At 45.0% G+C, this 21,599-nt stretch overlaps 1 protein-coding gene across 1 annotated transcript in view; it reads right to left on the bottom strand.

Moving 5' to 3' along the window:
• Positions 1 to 20,319, bottom strand: part of LOC137914362 (clavesin-2) — a 24,351-nt gene extending 4,032 nt beyond the window's left edge. The window contains exons 1-2 of the mRNA XM_068757967.1: positions 19,931 to 20,319; positions 18,627 to 18,801 (exon numbers count right to left, since the gene is read on the bottom strand). Of these exons, the coding sequence (XP_068614068.1) occupies positions 18,627 to 18,801; positions 19,931 to 20,319 (564 nt within the window). The remainder of the gene's footprint in view (positions 1 to 18,626; positions 18,802 to 19,930) is intronic.
• Positions 20,320 to 21,599: the final 1,280 nt, after the last annotated feature.

The following is a 21,599-nucleotide window of genomic DNA, read 5'->3' as shown; positions in this document are numbered from 1 at the left end:
TTTTTTGGTTTCTGCATGTCCATGATAAGACAAGGTGGTGGCTTTTTGGTTTTGCTTTGATTTTGTATCGATTATCTTTGTTCCTGCGTGATGATTGCATTTGAATGGAACTTTTCCACATTATTAGATGTGTTGATTTATTCCCATCACAAACTTTGGTTCATACTTATGATTTTTCTCATTTACAGTTTGGCTTTATCTCTAACAATGTTTAAGTTACAACCTTTTAAAAAAGTGATATCAAAACTGAATATTTTATTGTAATTACTGTGGCGGCTAAAGGGTATCTAACAGCATGTTAAGGAGTAGTTACATTTATTTTACATGAAATGACATTACATTTAGTTACATATTTTACTGTGTTACGGTTTACATTTGGCCTTTGGAGGGCAAACATAACGTTAATGTGGCCCTTGGAGAAAAGGAGTTTGACAAACCTGCTGTATATGCTTCCCTTAGGTAACATTATTAAGAAACATAGCATAAATGTCCACTGCTATGCAGACGACACACCAGGGTTATTATAGTTAACGAAAACTAACGAAAAAACGAAAACTAGAATTGAAAAAACATTTTCGTTAACTAGAACTAAATAAAAACTAGAATTAAAACAGAAAACGAAAACTAACTAAAACGATATTGTCCGTTCACAAAACTAACTAAAACTAATAAAAATTAAGGACACTAATCCCTTCGTTTTCGTTTTTATTGATTTTGAAATTGATTTATTTTGCTCGAGGAGTCACGTGAGCTGGCGGCTCCGTCCGGCTGTTCCCGTCACTGCTCGTTGAGAATCGGGTTGGCGACGTCACTAGCGACGGAAGCCGGCAGGAAGTGCCGAGCGCTTCTGCCCCATGTGCGATGTCTTTATTATTACGACGGAGAGAAACAAGAAAGCTAACTGCGATTAGCCCCCCCCCCGTAAGAGAAGCAGCCCCCAGGCTAGCAGTTAGCACCGCGAAGGAGACAACAATAACGGGCTGCTTTTAACCTGCACCGACTGGAGCCCCCCCCACACACACTGGGGGGGCATGGCTCTCTGCATTAATGAGACATGAGAAGAAGACGAGCTGCTTGGAGCCAAGCCCAAAGTGAGGAGCCCCCTGATGGAGCCCCCCCTCAGCCAGGAGGCCCTGGAGATGGTCTGGATGAACCGTGGATTGGATTAGAGACGGACGACGAGGACACTGAACACGTTGGTGAGTGGTTCTAGTCCCAAATACATTAGTCTTGTTGACCTTTTATGCTGATATAAAATGTAACAATAATCAGTATTGTAAACTTTAATTGATATTAAAACCCCATAAAGTCCCAAAAGGAGAGAAAATAAATTATTTGCTCTCTTTTACTCATTCCGATCCAAAACCTAAAATGCCAATCACAAATGTTAGAGCCTCCATCCGCTAAAACCTGAAATGTATAATTGTCACACTGACATCATCGTTATTGTCATGTCATGATTTAATATCTAATATTGGGCTTCATTATAAATATACAATATTAAATGGGTTATCCTGGGGAAACTAATTTAGGGTGCTAACAGTGTAAGAAATTAAATATCATGAAACAAGTAACGTTATTATCCCTGCTGTAAAAACAAGAGTTATTACAGACAGTCCTAATTCATACATAATTATTTAACTGTACTATTCTTCGTGTGTTTTACATTTGTTTGTTCTTTTCGCTCAGAGCTTGAACTGCCAGATGGAGAAAACAACAAGTTCCAGAGGATCCATGTCTGGCTCTCACCCTCCAGCTCCCCCTGAACGCTGCCTGAAGAACCCAAATACTGACTCGCTGATATCAAGAGCCAGAAAGCTCGTCCACGCTGAGAGCAAATCATCAGCGGCAAATTAAGTATTAATCACAAAGTGTGGCTGAACTCTGGTCCGAGATTGTAGCACGTTAGCAGCTATGCTGCAGACTGTTACGGTTGGTTGTTTAAAATTACTGAATAAATGTTTTATATGTTATCTTTTGTTGAGTTGTATTATTTTATTATATTTTAATCCTGCATCTGACAAATAACTGAAAGTATGAAAACTAAAACTAATAAAAACTAAATTAAACTAATAAAAACAAAACTAAAACTAATAAAAACTAACAAATCCACTCTAAAAACTAACTAAAACTAACTGAATTAGAGAAAACAAATTCAAAACTAACTAAAACTAACTGAATTAGAGAAAACAAATTCAAAACTAACTAAAACTAAACTATAATTAAAAATCCAAAACTATTATAACCCTGCGACACACAACTGTCATATAACTGTCAGTTCAGCCAGACAAAGTCGATCAGTTTTATTTAGATTTAATAACAGGAAGTTCTTTGTCATCCAGGAGTTAATGTCCTTAGGACATATCTGAAGTCTAACTAACTGATCGGTCAAGTTTTTCCTTGCCTCCATCTCCAAGGTTCTTGCTCTTGTGGGTCACGTTGGGTTCTGTCTTTCCCTACATTGGTGTATAAAGATACCAAGATCCAGGTAGGAGGGGAATGAGCAGCTTGGGGGAGGTCTGTGTTTGTTGTGACGTTGTATCGCCACACCTGGAAACATTTACAGCTTGAGTGCGTGTGTGTGTGTGTGTGTGTGTGTGTGTGTGTGTTGGGTTAGGGTTGAAAAACTCATCTCACACATCTACCAATGCACACAGTGTTTTTCTAGTTATAACATTAATCCTTTTAATTTATCAGGTTGAGAAAAACACATTACTCCATCAATCAAACTTAATCAAGTAAATAATATTAAATAAAAAGTAGAGAAAAATATCATCCAACACAAGTTACTAACTTTGTTCAAAACTCTTTTGTCACAGTTGAGAGGAGCAGAACTGCAGAACAAGCAACAACTGAGAGCTGCTAAGAACGTGTGTGGCAGATGCAGCATTTTACAAAAACAAATGTCTGCACACAGCTCTCGGGGGCCACAAACAATGACGTGGGGGCCACATTTGGCAGTGCAGCAGGAAACATTAACTGTGAGTATTTAAAATAAAATGAACAGCAGCTCAATCGGCAGGTTGTTGTCATCCACTTCAGAATACTTCCACAGCGCAGACAGACTCACGCGACTATCTTCAAGCTGCTTCCGTGTTTAGCCAGTATTCAACCAATAATGTCACAGGAAGTGATGTCACGCCGCACGCATTACCATCTCTGTCTGGAGTAGAGAGGTCTCACTCTGTGCCACGGCGTAACTCCAGATCTGATAACAAATCATGACAATAACAATCCATAAATATCCGAGTCCTGATCGGGAGCTAACGTCCGATTCCGATCGAGTCCGCAAGCTCGTTATCGGGCCCGATTTCCAATCACACGATCGGATCGGGACATCCCTACTATTTACCGACACTCGGCCACTGAGAATCTACGTGGAGGTTTACTCCACCTCAACTATAAATGTGACAGATCAACAAGACTTGGGGTTCTCTCTTGGATGGACCCTGGTCTAGGTTCGGTTCTGACACAACTGAGAATACTCTTTCATTCTGATTGGCTGAACTCCAAAACGTTTGTCTTGTGTCATTTCTGGAATCAACAAGCACACGTGTCACATGTTGGGAGTGACGAGACGATGTCCAGTGGCTTTTGGTTTTGTCCTGAGATGCTCTTATGTCTTTCATCTTTTTCTCCCTCTCCGTTAAACAGTTTTTCTGTCGCGCAGCAGACTGATGAGCTCTATCTACTCTGCTCCGTTCCTGTCACTTCCCATCTACAGCGTGATGAAGAAACATGCCCTCTGGTAAACAGGCAGGAAAGACAGAGTCCAGAAGAAAAGAGGACTTCCATTGAAGTGCTTTTCTTTGCAGGATATTAAGTGTAGCCTGGAGTGACAACCATTTTTTGCTGCTGCCTTGTTCTATACAAAAGCAGCCTTTATGAGACGCCTGAGTGGAGACAATGCTGAAGGACAACAAAGCAACAGTGACAGAACGAGATAGAAAACACAACAGAAGTGTTCGCTCACTACTGTGGGTTCACATATTCAACCAGGCTTCACTTCCAGTCCCGTCAAAGACAAATGGTTGCATTGCTCAGTTTACTCAACCAATCAGAACTTCCATCCCTGTCTGCATCCTAAACCTTACAACCAATCAGGCCATTCCCGACTTCTCCATAGCAACCATGTGCTGTTTGTTCTACTCCGGAATATTTTAGTAAAGGAAATACTTTTTCTTGGCAATGCAAAGTCTAAACTAGCTGCATAGCATGATGCCGATCATTGTTCCAAGTTCATATTGGATGCAGCTCATTTGTCTCAATATGCAGATGAACATCAAATAGCAACGCTTTGCTTGGTATTCTTCAGAATGAAGGCTCATAGCAGGTTAGTGCATAACTAGAACAGATCAGAGCATGCAGCAGATTGTGTAAAGATGCCTCAGAAATACCATGCTATGCTAATATATTCTAATGGCTATAATGGCTGTGTACACCAGAAGACAACAGCTTTGTAATATAAGGTATCAAAAGTAACTGCTGTTTGTCTCCTTCTAGAGGTTAATACACTTATTGGACTTCAGCCTCTGCCAGCTCTTAAAATACTGGCTATTAGAAATAGGATCGGGATTGTGGTTTGCTCAGACGTCCTTTAAAACAGAAAGTGCTCTCGTTCTACTCAAGCCTGTGCTACCAACCATTATCTACTACTGACACATCCCATCTCATTGCCACACCTACTTTCAGTTTGCTGGTTTTTTTCATTCTGATTCTCTCTATTACATGAGTATCAGCTGAGTGTGTCAAGTGGAATGCTTATGTTATGTTCCTAGGGGGACCTTTTGGAGTGTGACACTCACCGGGTCTAGTGCAGGCTGTAGCCGCATGTGTGGGGATGTGCACAGTGTTAAACAGAGTTCATATCTGTACACTAATACGGTTTCCCTATATTTTCGTACAGGAACATTTGATTTTTGAGCAGACGCACTGTGGAAATCTGTAAATATGGGAAAATTAAAAATAAATCAAGGATTCTGAATATGAAAAAATATGCCGTGAAAGGAAATGTTATCGAATCTATCCGCAGTTAGCAGACAAACTTCTCATTTTACAGTTCTGCTGTGGTCGGCAACGCGCAGGAGCATTTCCATTGAAAAGTGCAGCGTGCCGTATATTCTGACTCCGTTGAGATATGCAGGGGAAATGGGAAAATGCGCTATGTTCTTGTTTGTAGTCACCAGCTATTGACTTACAGCACGGCTAATGCCAAGATTGCATGCATTATTAGTCTGCTCTCTGAATGTGCCACCGCTTGGGCACACACCACTTATTCCAGCAGTGCAGAAATTCTGAATTTATATCCATTTTATTATGGATCTTCGTAAAGTTTTCGACAACTCCGTCCGGAGCAGAGAAGCCAGTAGCCGCCTCCTCTCTCTAGGATGATGATGTGATGGATTAGTTGGCTGCATGGGACAAAACCAGGTCACTTGCATAAGATCAGCACATCTGGCAGATATATTTCAACATTTGAATGACCTGAACACACAAATGCAAGGCTGAGATGAAAACCGGCTCACAAGTGGCTCTCGCTATCCGTCTACGTAATTGTCTCAGGGAGAGACGCCGAGAGAAAGCTGAAACCAGGGGAACGCGTTTTTCCATGAGTCCGTCCGTAGTGAAGAGGGTGGGTTCAAGTAACCTTTCCGCTCCGGAACCTCCAGCTTCTGCCACCATTCCCTCTTCCTCCGTTGGTGATGAACCGATGCAGCTGGGAAGGACCAGACTCTCCATGGCAGAGCGTCAGCATTGATCCAGCAATGTCTGTGCATCTACTGTGGCGATCAGGGTCACCTCACCTTCTGCCCCCTACGGCCTAGAAGACCGACTTCGTCAGTCACGGGGAGGGCACCAATGTATCGGACCGCATCCTCCCTCCACACCTCCAGCGGAGTCTCAATCCGAGCTATAATCCGGTTCCTACAGGACTCTGTTCCAGTGCACGTTTTGGTTGATAGTGGATCCGATGATAACTTCATTGACTCTGACAAGCCAAGATAGTGACTAGAGCAGGGGAGGGCAAACATTTTGACTCGCGGGCCACACAATAGGTTCTAAAATTTGACAGAGGGGCCGGACCAAGAACAGATGGATGGAGTATTTGTGTGAGCTAATATAAATGACACATGAAAGCTATTGCATGAAAGGATTTGGCCTTTTACAGGTAGCATTACAGGGAAAAGGTCCAATGTATGAGGTTTAATTATAATACAATTTCATTTAATGATATAATTTGGACAAGTTTGGCGGGCCGGATTAAAAAGACCAACGGGCCGCATATGGTCCCCGGGCCTGGGTTTGCCCATGTCTGGACTAGAGGGATCTAGAGTCCCAAGGACGTCCTGGCACTAGATGGGAGGCACCTATCCAGGGTTGAATATTTAGTCATGCCATTCGGGCTCACCAATGCACCAGCAGTATTTCAAGCATTAATTAACAACCTGTTAAGAGACATGTTGAATCGGTTGGTCTTTATATATCTCGATGACATCCTGGTCTTCTCCTGCAACCTGGACAAGCACATTCAACAAATCAACGCTAGTCCTCCAAAGGCTGGAACGTATACTGCTAGATAAGGCTGAAAAGTGCTAATTCCACACCCCAATCTGCCAATTTCCTGGGACAGATAAAGGGACACATCAAGGCTGGTCCTGCTAAGGTTCAGGCAGTAGCTCAGTGGCCGGCTCTCACTTCCTGTCAACAGTTGCATCGGTTTCTCGGGTTCGCCAACTTTTAGCAGTGTTTCATTAGAAATTACAGCCAGGTGGCTAGGCCTTAAACGAGACTCACGTTGATCCAGAGACCTCAACAGAGCAGAGTGATGGAGAGAATGTGGAAAGGAGGTGAAGAATTGTGTGCAGGCAGGCTGGATAGGACGTGCTCTGTGATAGGACAAAGGGACAAGTCTACAAGACAGTGGTGAGGACAGCCATGATGGACGGCTTAGAGACAGTGGTGAGGACAGCCATGATGGACGGCTTAGAGACAGTGGTGAGGACAGACATGATGGACGGCTTAGAGACAGTGGTGAGGACAGCCATGATGGACGGCTTAGAGACAGTGGTGAGGACAGCCATGATGGACGGCTTAGAGACGGTGTCTCTGAGGAAAAGACAGGAGGCGGAGCTAGAAGTGGAGGAGATGAAGATGCTGAGGTTCTCCTTGGGGGTGTCCAGGTTGGACAGGATTAGAAATGAGACAATAAGAGGGACAGTGAAGGTTAGACGTTTTGGAGACGACGTCAGAGAGACCAGACTTTGATGGTTTGGACATGTCCAGGGGAGAGACAGGGACTATATCGGTAGAAGGATGCTGAGGATGGAACTGCCAGGGAACAGGACTAGAGGACGACCCAGGAGAAGAGACATGGACGTAGTGAGGGAGGACATGAGAGTGGCTGGTGTTGGGGAGGACGATGCAAAGGACAGGACTAGAGGACGACCCAGGAGAAGAGACATGGACGTAGTGAGGGAGGACATGAGAGTGGCTGGTGTTGGGGAGGACGATGCAAAGGACAGGACTAGAGGACGACCCAGGAGAAGAGACATGGACGTAGTGAGGGAGGACATGAGAGTGGCTGGTGTTGGGGAGGACGATGCAAAGGACAGGACTAGAGGACGACCCAGGAGGAGAGACATGGACGTAGTGAGGGAGGACATGAGAGTGGCTGGTGTTGGGGAGGACGATGCAAAGGACAGGACTAGAGGACGACCCAGGAGAAGAGACATGGACGTAGTGAGGGAGGACATGAGAGTGGCTGGTGTTGGGGAGGACGATGGAAAGGACAGGACTAGAGGACGACCCAGGAGAAGAGACATGGACGTAGTGAGGGAGGACATGAGAGTGGCTGGTTTGAATGTGTCTCTTGCTCTCTCTCTCATGCGCTCTCTCTCTCCGGGGGAGGGGCGTGGACCTAAGCCGCACACGCACTCACACACTGAGCTGCCTATATTAATAGTCATTTTTAACTGTGTGCAATGTAGAACCGTATTGAATCCAGTTCCCAGTACACGTTCACCGGGGCGTGAACCCACGTCTATTCATGACACAAGATCGCAGCAGCGTCGTGATAATGTCAGCAATCATTCAATAAGTGTATATATATATCAGCTTTCCATACATATATATCGGCGTTGGGAATATATCTTGGGAATATATATATTGGCGTTCGGTCCATATTCTCAAACTTCACTTTTCATATATATATAATATAATAATTTCCTGAACGGCTTGCCATAATATATATAAAAATGATAATTTACACTCCAATGATTTTATATATATATATATTACCATTGGAGTGTAAATGATCATTTATCACATGATGGCACGTTAAATAGTGATACTTTCTTATTTAAATTTAGAACAGTATTTTGTGCTCCGGAGGATCTACACTGGGCCAGGTTACTGGGTCCGGTCTGGTGCCGTTGACCCGAGAGTCCAGAATGAGGGCTGGAGCTTAACAAACGTTCTCTCTCTGCCAAACACAAGTGGCGGGGATAAATACGCAGAGACCAAGGAACAATTTGGCTGACTCTACCGTTTGATCAATGTATTATTTATTCCTGAAGTAAGAGAAATATATAGTCAGAATTCACTCAATCTTGAAATTCCTCCTTTGTATTTGTTTGAACAAACGACCTGCGCTTGAGCAGCTTTTGAATATTGGCAGAGAACATCAGCTGCTGGCAGCTTCTTATTGAACCGGCTTTGAAACCTCTTGACAGTCGAACACTGTAATCTATTTTATTGATGTGGGAGGAACGGCTGCTGTCCTCTTCCAGCTGCAGTCTAAAGATAGAAGGCAGAAGGGAACAGTTCTAATCAATACTTTAACATTTGTATAGAGACAAACATGATCAACAGCCTTGTCATCACAAACCAAATCCATTTGTTGTTTACACACTGTTATCAGCAGGAATGAAATCTCAGAGAAATGGACTGAAAAAAATTACATTTGTTTTATTCTAAAAATCAAAACTGAACAAACTCTTTGTTTTCGTGATGCAGCATTAAACCTGTTATGTTGAACTGATTTTGCTGCCTTTCATGGTTCATAATAGAATTATCTGGTCTTCATGTATTACACATAATGATGTGAATAAGGATTATATCTCACCAGAGTACGTCAGACAGCTAACGCTTATTACTGGAAAGATATTTTCCATTCGACTTGAAAGAATTAGAAATCTCCTCCCGGTGTTTATACAGTGGGTCAGACATTACTGACGCGGTTACTGTGGGGGTGTCTGCATGTTATGGGGGTTCCATTCTCATTTGTAGCCCTTTGCCACATGGCAACCTCACACTCTATCGCCCTATTTCCTGACATATTCTAGTTAATAAAGGAAAATTAAGTAAGTATTAAGTATTTATTGAACTTTCTGGCAAGTTTAAAAAAAAGCAGAAATGTTATATAAACTTGCAAATCTGAGTTTTAATGGGTATATTTTTTGCTACATCCAACATTCTTGTGCTTGCACAAAGCAAATGCATGTGTCTGATTGAAGTTTTTTTCCTGAACAACCGGGTGTATTCAAAGCCATGATGTCGCGGTGTCAAAGGTTAGAGGGTTCGAATACATCTACTGGTGCAACCAAAGTGCTGGATCGGCCACGTGCTCCTGAGATATTTCACAGGGTAACTACACATTTTGAATTATTGGTAGTACAAGATACCAAAAATATTCAGGTGATTGCCAATGATTAGGAATTATAAAATCTATTTGCTTCCGCTTTGCAGGTCACGGGAGTTGCTGGAGCCGATCCCAGCTTTTCTATGGCCGAGAGGCAGAGTACACCCTGAATGTGTTGCCAGCGTATCACAGGTCCACACAGAGACAGAAAAACATTCACGCCACACGCACACACTACGCACAATTTAGAGTAATCAATTCACCTAAATGACATGTGTTTGGAGTAAACCCAGAGAAAGCCCACGCAGAAATGGGGAGAACATACAAACTCAACACTGATACGATTTGAACCTTCTTACTGTGAGGCGACAGCGCTAACCACTACACCACCGTGCCTGCACAAAATTCACAGTCAATTTCTAAAATCCTTTTATTGAAAAACAATAGCAGCCTTCAGTACGGGGCGTCACTCCATTTTTTTGCTGTCAGGCGGCTGACAGCATCTAGGAAGAAGAGAGAATGATGAAGACATTTCTGTCTGCACGCAAAAACACTAACAGGCTGACAAAGGAGAGCCCATCTGGAGGAGAGGGCAGAGCAGATAGCACGGCAGTCCAACGTGTTGCCATAGCAACATGACGAGGGTGGGATGTAGCAGGAGGGAGCCTGGGAGGGAGGAGGAAGATAGAAGAGGTAGAGGAAGGGGTACGAATCAGATTCATTACTTCAGTAAAAGATTCAACTGCACATTTAATTAATACTTTGTTGCAAGTAAAAGTCCTGGAAAATGTTATTATCTGAAAGTGTCGAAACAAAAAGCAGTCAGGCAGAGTTGTTCACTCGAGAATAGACAAATCTCTTATTGCTGGATCATAATGGAAAATATTGTATGGAATCTAAAGTGGAGATTAGGAGAGGTTCGATTCAAAAATCACAATCTGCTTGTGAACTGCTTACCAACCGCGTTATTTATTTTTCGTCGGCTTTCTTTTTTTCCTTCTCTGTTGATGTTGGCTGATGACATTAGAGCATGTGGAAATACAAAAAGCAACTTGCGTTCCAATCGGATTGTTCTCATTGACGCTGAATGGCCACAAATCCAAACACACACCATGTAGGACCACAGATGAAGGTGATTCGATCTGATTGGAAAGACTTCATGCGGCCCTGGTTTAACTTCAGATTCATCACTTGAGTTTTAAAAATATCAGTCAAGATATTTCTAAAACTCAACTACATAACAGCATGAGGGCAGTTTCTGTAATTATTTTATGTTTTGAACATCCTTTTGTGTAAGTCATACAGTCACATGCATTCAATGCAAGACAATCAAATCGATGCTGATCAGCTTACTGCTGAAGTAGGATATACCGTCTCCCCCTTCGGATACCCAGATGTGATCTGTTTAGTAGGGATGGGACGAAATCAAAATGCCGCGTTCAGTATATAGCATACTGTTGAGTTGTGTAATAATGTATCGGAGTATGCAGGAGAAATCCAGGATGCTTCGACATTTTAAATCCCCTGTGCGGCAACATTTTGGATTTCCAGTGGAAAAAAAGGACGGTAAAATATTGGCAAACAAGACACAAACAGTTTGTAAACACTGCAAAAGAATAAAGCCATATACCGGAGCTAACAAGAGCTGCATGCAAAGACATTTGTTGAACTACCATAAGAAGCTAGCAAAAACACCTCCGAAAGGGGAAAAGACATTGACAAACGCCTTTGCATGTCCACCACCCTATCAAGTGCAAGAAAGTGGACATGCTTGTATTTCGGAAAAAGAACACGACTCTTAAGAATCAGAATCTGAATCAGTTTATTGCCTTCGTCAGTGAGGGTTCACAGACTAGGAATTTTCCTTGGTGAGGAATATATATGTTTCCCTTAGGTAACATTATTAGGAAACAGAGCATAAATTTCCACTGCTATGCAGACGATACACAATTATACCTGTCAGTTCAGCCAGACAAGGTCGATCAGTTGGTTAGACTTCAGACGTGCCTTAAGGACATTAACTCCTGGATGACCGAGAACTTCCTGTTATTAAATCTAAATAAAACTGAGGTTCTGGTTCTTGGACCAAAACATCTCAGAAATGTTTGTTCAAGTGTTGTAGTCGAACTAGATGGCATCTCAGTGTCCACCAGCACCACTGCCAAGAATCTGGGGGTAATCTTTGACCAGGACCTGTCCTTTCAGTCCCAGATAAAGCATATTTCAAGGACTGCGTTCTTTCACCTTCGGAATATTTCAAAGGTCAGGCACCTACTAACCCAAAAAGATGCAGAAAAAATAGTCCATGCTTTTGTGACTTCCAGACTGGACTACTGCAATTCCTTACTGTCCAGTTGCCCCAACAGCTCTATTAAACATGTTCATCTGATCCATTCAACTGCGCATTGGCTTCCTGTTAGAGGACAAATTTAATATAAAATCCTTCCGCTCACTTTTAAAGCCCTCAACAGCCAGTCCCCTCCTTACCTTACAGAGCTCATTATTGTGACAGCTTGAGGTTCATTTCCACACTAACTTCCCCTGTATTCTCAGATCCACCTCCTGCAATCAGTTCATTCCTGTCACCTGCAACACATCTCTCATCAGCCCGGACTCTACATATACTCAACTCAGACACCACACCCTTGCCACATGATCCTATACCTTCCAGCACTCTTCCTGAGCCTGCCTGCCTGCCTGCCTGTGTATCGACCCTGCCTGATTCCCAGATTCTGTCTACTCGCCTGCTCCTTGAGATTTGTCTCCCTGATCCCTGGAACTGTCTCTGTGCCTGCCCCTGCCCTGCTTTGTCTGCTGATCTGGAAATGATGTAATTTCTCATAAGAGAAATTAAAACCTGCAGCTTTAAAATAGGGTTGAACACTGGAACAGCGGTCAGATGGTGGAAGGTTGTGACATCACAAGATGGATCAATAACAAGGGAGCTGCTCACCTTCACCTGTTTACAACATTCGTAGACACTGCAAACATGGCCAGAATGTTTTGTATAATAATAAAAAGATTACAAAAATGTTTCTGTTCTTTAAATGCTCATTTAAATGTAACTGAAATATTCTGGTGCAACAATAATAAAAGTCATAATTTAACACAACAATGGCATTTTAATGGATTTATTTGCTAATTCTCATTTTCCTTCAAAGAAAATACATGTATCCTTTTTATTAGATTTATTTTTCATAAATCATTTAATTTTCTTTACTGCCGTGAGAATTTAGATACCGGTAATCTATTGATTTTTACTGGTAAATTGTTTCTTTGGAAAACATTTCACAAGAACATTTGGGAAAATATTGTGCTAAACAACCGCTCCACAAGTGTATGGCTGTTTATGATAAATAACTGCAGTCACATTGAACCAGTAACGTGTGATGAAGTTGATGCTGGTTACAAATTTATGAACTTGACCGAGTAGATTATTCACCATTTGATTGGCAGCAGTTCACGAGTTACGTTTAAAATATCATATCACATTCTTCAGAGCAGTGATTTTCAACCATGCAGTGTGCCATGAGAGATCGTCAGGTGTGCCGTGGAAAAACAAATTCCATAAAAAAAAAACTGAACTATGGTAATTTTGTTCATATAGCTATAGTAAATAGAGAGACCGAAAGACAGCAATATGGTCTCACTGCTAGCATGGTGAGGAAGATCTGGAGAAACAAAGAGGAAGCAGCAGCAGTGGAAGATATAAGTGATGAGTTGGTGATACATACAAAAACCAGCTGAGTGATGAGTTCAGGTTAAATTACCGGTAATCAATAAAATACAATGAACAGAAACTGTTCGACTGCCTTGGAGATTAATCTGATTCTTAACCAGATCTGTTCAGTGACTCACTGTGGTGGTTTAAAAACTGCATATCTGAGCCTGTGTTCATTGTGTGGGAATGACTCATCTACTATTCTCACATACTGTACAGAGGGGGCAATCGTCCGTGTGTGTGTGTGTGTGTGTGTGCATAAATGCATTTTTGCATATTATATACAGTGTGTTAGTTATTAGAACTGCTCCAACAGTTCTTCCCTTAACTTTAAATCTGCCTTTAAGTATCTTTATGACGAATATATTATTGTCACATATTTTCTTGTTATTGGGAAAGAATGAGATTTACAATACTTACAATATAACAATTTAAATGTGTAAACAATGTATAAATGGCTAAAAATAAACTGCCTCAAACGGCTGGACTCTGGTTCCTCAAACTAGAGAAAATAACTTGGGACTATTTTCAGAGGATTTACACACAGCTGCTGTTCTATTACGGATTTAGGGCAATCGGACAGTGTATGTGTGGCCGACTCAAAATAGACCATGTGTTCATGAAATCTAATGTCTCCGAGTACAACGCTGAACTGTTTTAAGTTTTGGCACAAAAATTGAGAGATCTCGAGAGCAAGAGCTATATTAGCATCTGTCAAGGCCTAAGGCAGGTAAGAACCCAAACGCAAGGCGGTCGAGTGGAAATCCAAAAACAGGTTTTATTGTCAGTTACCAGGGAGTCAGTCCAGATCCGCAGACAGAGCAGGTTAGGGGCAGGCAAAGGTAAAACACCAGGGGGTCAGGAAGGTCAGGCAGACAGATCGGAGGGGGCAGGCGAGTAGACGGAATCCCAGAATCAGGCAAGGTCGGTACACTGGGAGGCACGTGCAGGAAGGGTGCTGGATGGAGTGGGGGGAATGACACAGGCCCGTCTCAAGGTGTGACAGAACCCCCCTCTAGGAAAGGCACCCTACATCCCCCCAGGCCGGCCAGGGCGGGCCCGTCGGAAGACCCGGACGAGTCCAGGATGCCCCACGCTGGGACCCATGAGCGCCGGACGGCGTAGGCCGGCACCCCACCGACCAGCCGGGTGGGTGGAGGGGGCCTGGAGGCAGGCTGAAGCGGGCCGGAGCTGACCGGTTTGATCCTGGAGACGTGGTAGGTCGGGTGAACCCTCATGGAGCCAGGCAGGCGGAGGCGAACGGCAGTGGGGCTGAGGACCTTGGAAACAGGGAACGGACCAATGAACCGGGGCGCCCGCTTCCTGGAGTCCACCCGAAGCGGCAGATCCCGGGTGGAGAGCCACACCTGTTGACCAGGGGAGAATCAAGGAGCAGGGGTGCAGTGAGGAATGGGCCATGGTTCCAGGAGACCCGAAGGAGCCTGATTCGAGCACTTATCTTGGGCACAGACGGGGCAGGCGGCGACAAAGTCCCTGACATCCTCCTTATAAAAGGCCACCAGAAACGCTGCTGGACCGAGTCCAAAGTATGTTTTACCCATGGGTGACATGCCAAGCAGGAGGAATGACCCCACTGAAGGGCTAGTGAGCGGAGCCCGGGGGGAACATAAAGGCGGTCTGCTGGGCAGGGGCTGGGAGGAGGGTTCTCCCTGTATGACTGCCTCACTTTCTCCTCCACCTCCCAGGTAACCAGGCCCATGATGCGGGCAGGCGGGACGATGAGGTCAGGCTGGAGGGGTTGGTGGCACGGGAGATCTCGTCTGGACAAGGCGTTTGGTTTCGTGTTGTTCCATTTGGGGCCTGTAGCTTGGATCGGCTCGGTTAACGGCTCCATACCTAGTCCCAACTGGGTGGCCACAGCGATGTCCAAGAAAGCTGTCATCTGCGCCTGAGTCGATGAGAGTGAGCATCTGTTGATCCCCTCCAGGAAACGGAGCCGGGCTTGGGTCGTAGGCCGAGGGGGCTTATTCCAGGTCGAAATGGCCGGGCTGACCACAATACAGGCAGCAGCTTTGATGAAGGCGACGTTCCCTCTCCTCCCTTGAGAAACGAGCCCGGCCCAACTGCATGGGCCGGATGCTTCATCGTCAGGTTGCTGGTTTTGGTTTTATTTGCTGGATGGAGTGGGGGGACGATGTGGCAAGGGTGTGGTGTCTGAGCTGAATATATATAGTGTCCAGGCTGATGACTGATGTGGTGCAGGTGATGACGGGAGCACAGGTGACAGGAATGGACTGATTGCAGGAGCACCGGGAGGGGAAGACAGGGAGAGTTAGTGGGGGAAGGACACAGGCCTGCCTCAAGGTGTGACAGCATCAAAAAGAATCCTTGTTCGTAGACTCAAGGAAATGTTGGTTTTGTGTTCATCATGGGGTTTATGGACAAGGAACGCATTGCCATCATTCTTTCCGCCAAAGTGTGAGATAATGCCCAGATTCTCAATCATTCGACTTGTGCATTTTATTTATCAAATCAAATGATCACGTCATTGATTTCTTCTGTTTTTTGTGCAAACTGATGAGCAGCCAGTTGTGTGAGCTTTACACACCTGGGATTGATTCAAAACTCTGCTAATAGCGCCAATCAATAATCCAGGCTCTAATCTGTGTCTGGAGGACTGTCACAAGTGTGTCATGCATGGACGTGTCACGGTGCACTGGTGTGAGTCAGTCCACGAAGGAGGACTCTTTACCTGCCCAACGCTTCACCTCAACTCCTTTCTGACAGCAGGGAAAACATGGAAGCGTCGTGTTTATGAATACCTGACTGACCTAAATATTGCTGTACTGGAACAAAACACACTACGCAGTGACTTTATTTATGCTCTTGAAGTGTTTAATTTATCCTGACGTCTATGTTTGTATTATGTCTAAATATGCTATGAGTGCAGCTAGGACTCCTGCTATGACTGTGCTATGTGCTATTACTGTTGCTATGACTCCTGCTATGACTGTGTTATTACTGATGGTATGACTCCTGCTATGACTGTGCTATGTGCTATTACTCTTGCTATGACTCCTGCTATGACTGTGTTATTACTGATGGTATGACTGTGTTATGACCATCTCCAGACGATGCTGACAACAATAATGGCACAATGTGCAAACGGTTGGATTAGCAGGTCCATGGTCCAACGGCCATCTGTATGGGCTTGCCTGGAAGATTCAGCCTGCTCTGGCGAGGGTGCAAATGCAGGGGCCGTCTTTCATTTTGGTAGCCCCTCAGTGGCCAGCAAAGTCATTGTTTGATGAGATAATCCGCTGATGACGATACCTTAGCAACCTTTTCTTCTTCAGCCTTGGGGAGTAAAAGGAGTACCCATGGAGCTCTGGCTGCTTCAGGTCCACCTCTAGAAAGGGCCATTTAAATAGACGTGGGTCTGCCCTCAAGGGGTATGACCAACCAGGAGTCTGCATGCCTGCAATGAACACAAGATGTACTGCTACAATTAAGCACAACTTGTGTTCATTCGGTGTTGTCTTTGATGGAGCTACGCTCGGCGCTCGCCCCCGGCACACACATCTTTCAAGCAGCTGAGGCCTGTGGAGCGTTCCCCAGGTCCCTCGTGGGACTTTTCTCTTTTCTGATAAATGGTGATCTTGACCAGCAACAAGTAAAAAAGTGTTTACTTCAAACCTTAAGACATTATCTGGAGGTTTTCCTGAGTGTTCTTGACAGAGGAATGGACTGAAGGTCCGTCACCGGTGCTGATGCCTGAGACTAAAAAGGTTTCTGCTCTTCGAGTGTGAGTGTCTGAAGTTGCTGATTAAACTGTCCTGAGTTTCCTCTAAAAACGTACATTTCACCTTGCAACATGTTTTAACATCTACAACCAGTAAACTACAGAGGTGATGGTTAGCTTCGGTCAGCGTCTTCAGAGATGGCCCGACGGTTCATTATTAAAGCTGTTGGCCTTGTTTCTGAGACTCGGTGCTTCATTTAATAACAGATAAATCATAGAACGCAAATATCCACTTTTATGATGCAGCTCAGCCTTCTTCCTCGTCACAAACACATCTGGCATGGGCCCAGTCCATAACTGTCATTGTTTGACAAACTCATTATGAAACAGCGCCGTTCACGATTTGAATTTTGAAGTCAAATGCACCAAAAAGCTTCTGAATCATAATCTCTTTGTTTCAACAAAAGGGAAAAGGTTCCCTCCTTACGATGACTTGTGGTCAGATGATCTTTTAAACCAACACCCCCCCCCCCCCACACACACACACACACACCCCCTGGAAACACTTCCCTTTAGATTCAAGTAATGGAACCGAACAAAGTTGGCAGACGTGTCACCCCCCCCCCCCCCCCCCACCCCCCTCGACACACAAACACACACATACACACACACAAACACACCGCCTTTGAGAATAGTTTCAGGATTGACATTATGGGTGTCCTGATTACTCAGACACAAATCTAATGAGCACCGTCACATTCATCACATTTGTCCCTCCCCCTCCAAGAAAAGGAATTCGAATCCTGATCAGAGTGAGAACCGATCCGACGACCAATACAAATCACTTCTTTTTTCGCACCGTTTCTCTGCTAAACGAGGCTTGAGAAAAGCACCCAGCGGTGTCTAATCAAGATGGAAATGCCATTATTCCATCCGTTGCTCTTTAAACAAGCTCACGGCTTTAACGCAGCGCTTGACTCGTCCTTAAAGGGAAGGGAGTCCTCTATACTCAAGAGCGTCTCAATGAGGGACAAGACTATTGATTCCCAGAGGCTTTCCGGCACCGTAAACATGTACAATGTAATGTTAATTATTAATGTCAAGCAATGCATATATTTATTAACAGAAAAAATGACTCGGTTGTGAAGATTTCAAAAATATCATGGTGACATCTTAAGATTTAAAACTTTCAACTTCACAGAAAAAAGCAGAAAATCTTCAAATCTGAGGAGCAAATATTTAAACATGTTGTTTCTAAATAGTTGATGAAGAAATGCCTAATCAATTACTTTTAACTAATCACAGCAACTGCAGCTCAGCATAAAGCAGGACTGAGGAAATGTAATTTCGATCATTAGTCACGACTGTAATTTAACAGATTATTTTGGGGGGGTGGGAGTCCATCTCTAAATAGGAGTGTGAAATAAACCAAAAATGCCTGTGCGAGATCAGAGATAATAAGAGCAGCTAATAACCAGCTGTGGCATTAAAGACCAACCAATGATGATTCAAGCCCTCCACCCAACAGCAGCATCAACAGGGCCTTCTGGCGCGGCGCTCACCTGCAGTCCCTCGATGGCCAGCCGCAGCATGCTGGGAGTCAGTTTGGAAGCCTGCTTGAAGGTGAAGTTACTCCAGTCGATGATGAGGATGAAGCCATTGATCTGCAGCTCCGGATCTTCTATCATTGATTCCAAAGACAGCAGGATGGCCCTCAGTATGTCCACAAATGTGTATCTGGAGAGAAATCAGTGTTGTATGATGACCAATGAGCAAACGCTGTGTTGTCCACTAGAATACCAAACTTGAGGTCATTCGAAGCAGCGTCTTCAGAAGATGCTGACTAATTGTTTAACACAGGAAAATGTCACACGTTTTAAAATAAGTCAGTATTGATGATCAGAATACTTGACTGTCAGAGAGTTTCATCAGCAGCTTTGTTCAAGTTGGAGCTCATCCAATGTCACAACATCTCAAATGAAAGTATTAGTGAAGACAAAGAGACAACCGCAAGCTGGGTCGCACATTTAAGAAGTTACAAAGATATCTGGAATAGTACAAAATAGTACAAAATAATGACGAGCTCACTTAAGTCTCACTGAAAGAACTGAAACGTGCAGCTTTTCACTCATACCCTTCCTTTAAGTGTCAGTTTACTGTGACTGGGTAAAGCTGGACTCTCAGTGGCCGCCGGTGCCGCTCGCCACGCTGGGCGACGCCATTGTCCTGTTCCAAAGGTCTGCATGTCCTCTTCACCTTCACTAAAACGCAGCTTCTCTCTTTAAATATTTACACGTAATATTCTTAATTAACAGATAATCAGACGCTTTGAAATAAATCATTTTGGCGTAGCGACAGATCTTCCGAGAGGAGACATAAACCTTGAATTCAAGGAGAATTCCTCCGTAATGCAAAACAACTGTTTCCCGAGGAGTCTTCCGTTCCTGGAGGAAGGATGACTGAGCTGTGGGCTCGCACCATGTTTCATCCTTCAACACCTTTGTGATGTTCCGGGATGCTGAACTCTGACCCTGATCACACGACCTCACTGATGCTCCGGGGAAGGAATGGGAGCAACCCTCTGTCTCTATAGGATCCAGAATCTACAGGAGCTGCTGACACCAGACGAGAGGAACTCCAGCAGACCCCTGCTGCTATATTTGTGTGTGTCCGCCTACACTGGTTCCTGGAGCGTGTTTTTTCCACAGCGGATTAAAGAGGGACTCCCAGTTACCTTGAGGAGCTGGAGGAGACTCAATTTGAGGCTAATGGGTTTTCACGCCATGACCTCTCCCTACTGTTTGTCCCATTTCTCTTTGTATGTGTGATCAGACTGCACCAGCCCAACCCTCTGCCTTGTTATTACCTGCTCTGGTCCCAGTTGGCAGCGAACAGGACCATAATTTTCCTGCCGTATCTGTCCAGATTGGAAAGCACGCCGGGGAACCCATCCTTCAGGGCCTGCTTGATTCCCGGGTCCGTAGCTTTCAGGTTCTTGAACATGTCCAGGTTCTGCTGCCGGTACTCGAAATACTGTGCCAGCAACCGAAACGCCTCAAAGTGGTTGAATTTCCTTGCTCGGAGGAATCGCAGGATAAACGCGTCGTCTGTCCTCAGGAAACCGATGTCCGGCCGGGTGATGATCATGTCCCGGACCTCCTGGATGTCCTGGTGTAACGTCTCCGGGTTTTCCTTCAGCTCCACCTTGGCCTTCTCCAGGGTCTCTGGAGAGAGGCCAGCCTGTAAGTGAGTCATCCTTCGCAGCCTCCGCTGGGGGCCCCGCCAGCTCGCAGTGAAACCAATCCGAGGTTCCCTCCAGCAACAGGGTGAAGCGGAAAGGACGTTCTCCGCGGCCTCCTCACCAGAAGCTGACTCCAGATGGAGGCCTGCTCCTCCCGAGACCGGATCCACCCTGAACTGGCACAGATGCAGCTGCTATGAAGCTCCTATGACGCATCATAAGACTGGCGCGATCCACTTCGACATAGAGAAACAATCCAACCTCCAGGATGAAACTTTATTCGGATTTGTCCACCGCGTAAATGCCCCGGGTCCGCTCGGCTTCAAGCGGCACATCCGACCTGCTGATCCGGACGCGCTGCGCGCAGACAGCCGCTTCGCTCCATGAAGAGCCTCTCCTCCGTTGCGCTCTCTTGGCGTGGCGCAATGACGACGGCAGCATCACCGACTCCACGGCGTCGCCCGCGGCGGCAAACAATGCGGCACGGCCCCGCAACACCTGCTGAATCAGCGCCGCCCGAACGCGTCTCCATCCGCGACAGATGCTGCAGCCGCCGATCGCTCCGCGCCGTCAGGGAGGCGGAGCTCTACTCGACCTCTTCATCATCATCATCATCATCATCATCACCACCATCCGCGGATTGAAACGACGTTCCGCCTGGAACGGGAGTCCATTCGGGGCAGGTGTCCCGCAGGGTTCGGCCCGCTGCTGCCACCGGTCGCTGGGTTCCGCGGGGGGGGGAGGGGAGGGGGGGTTACCGTCTCCGGTCCTCCCGCTGCTCGGAAGGTGACTGGCAACATAGGAGTCTGTCCTCCGGTCCGCGGATGGAGGGGGAAGGGAGGGATGGGGGGGGGGGCAGAGAGGGAAGATGGAGGGATGGAGGATGGATGGATGAAGAGATGGAGGGAAAGATGGAGAGAGCTTTTGGTTTGGAGGCCGGAGGCAAATCATGAGCTTTCAAAAGAATCTTTTATTTGTGTTTTGCATTCAATCACAGACCTGCAGGAACGATATCCTCACCTTTGATGTGTTTGAGACGTTTGTCCATTAAGCCATGATTTGATTTGAATTTCAGGATGTCATTGAGACATTTTAGCTTCTGCTGGTCGGTAAAAGCAGCCGGTAGTGCCTTACTGTCCTCATTGTTGCATGCAGCCCTGCTCCCAGAAGCTTTTCAATTACAGTAAATATAATCCAGGACAGCGTCTGAATCATCACTTAGAATGTGACAAACCTGTTTGCTGTTTACTGATAAAAAACAGAGACAACAACAACGTATGCTGAGTTTAGTGAA

The sequence above is a fragment of the Brachionichthys hirsutus genome, unplaced genomic scaffold, assembly GCF_040956055.1.
Source record: "Brachionichthys hirsutus isolate HB-005 unplaced genomic scaffold, CSIRO-AGI_Bhir_v1 contig_388, whole genome shotgun sequence".
NCBI classification, from domain to species: Eukaryota; Metazoa; Chordata; class Actinopteri; order Lophiiformes; family Brachionichthyidae; genus Brachionichthys; species Brachionichthys hirsutus.
Note: the sequence above shows the minus strand (reverse complement) of the source record. Positions and strands in the feature narration are given on the sequence as shown.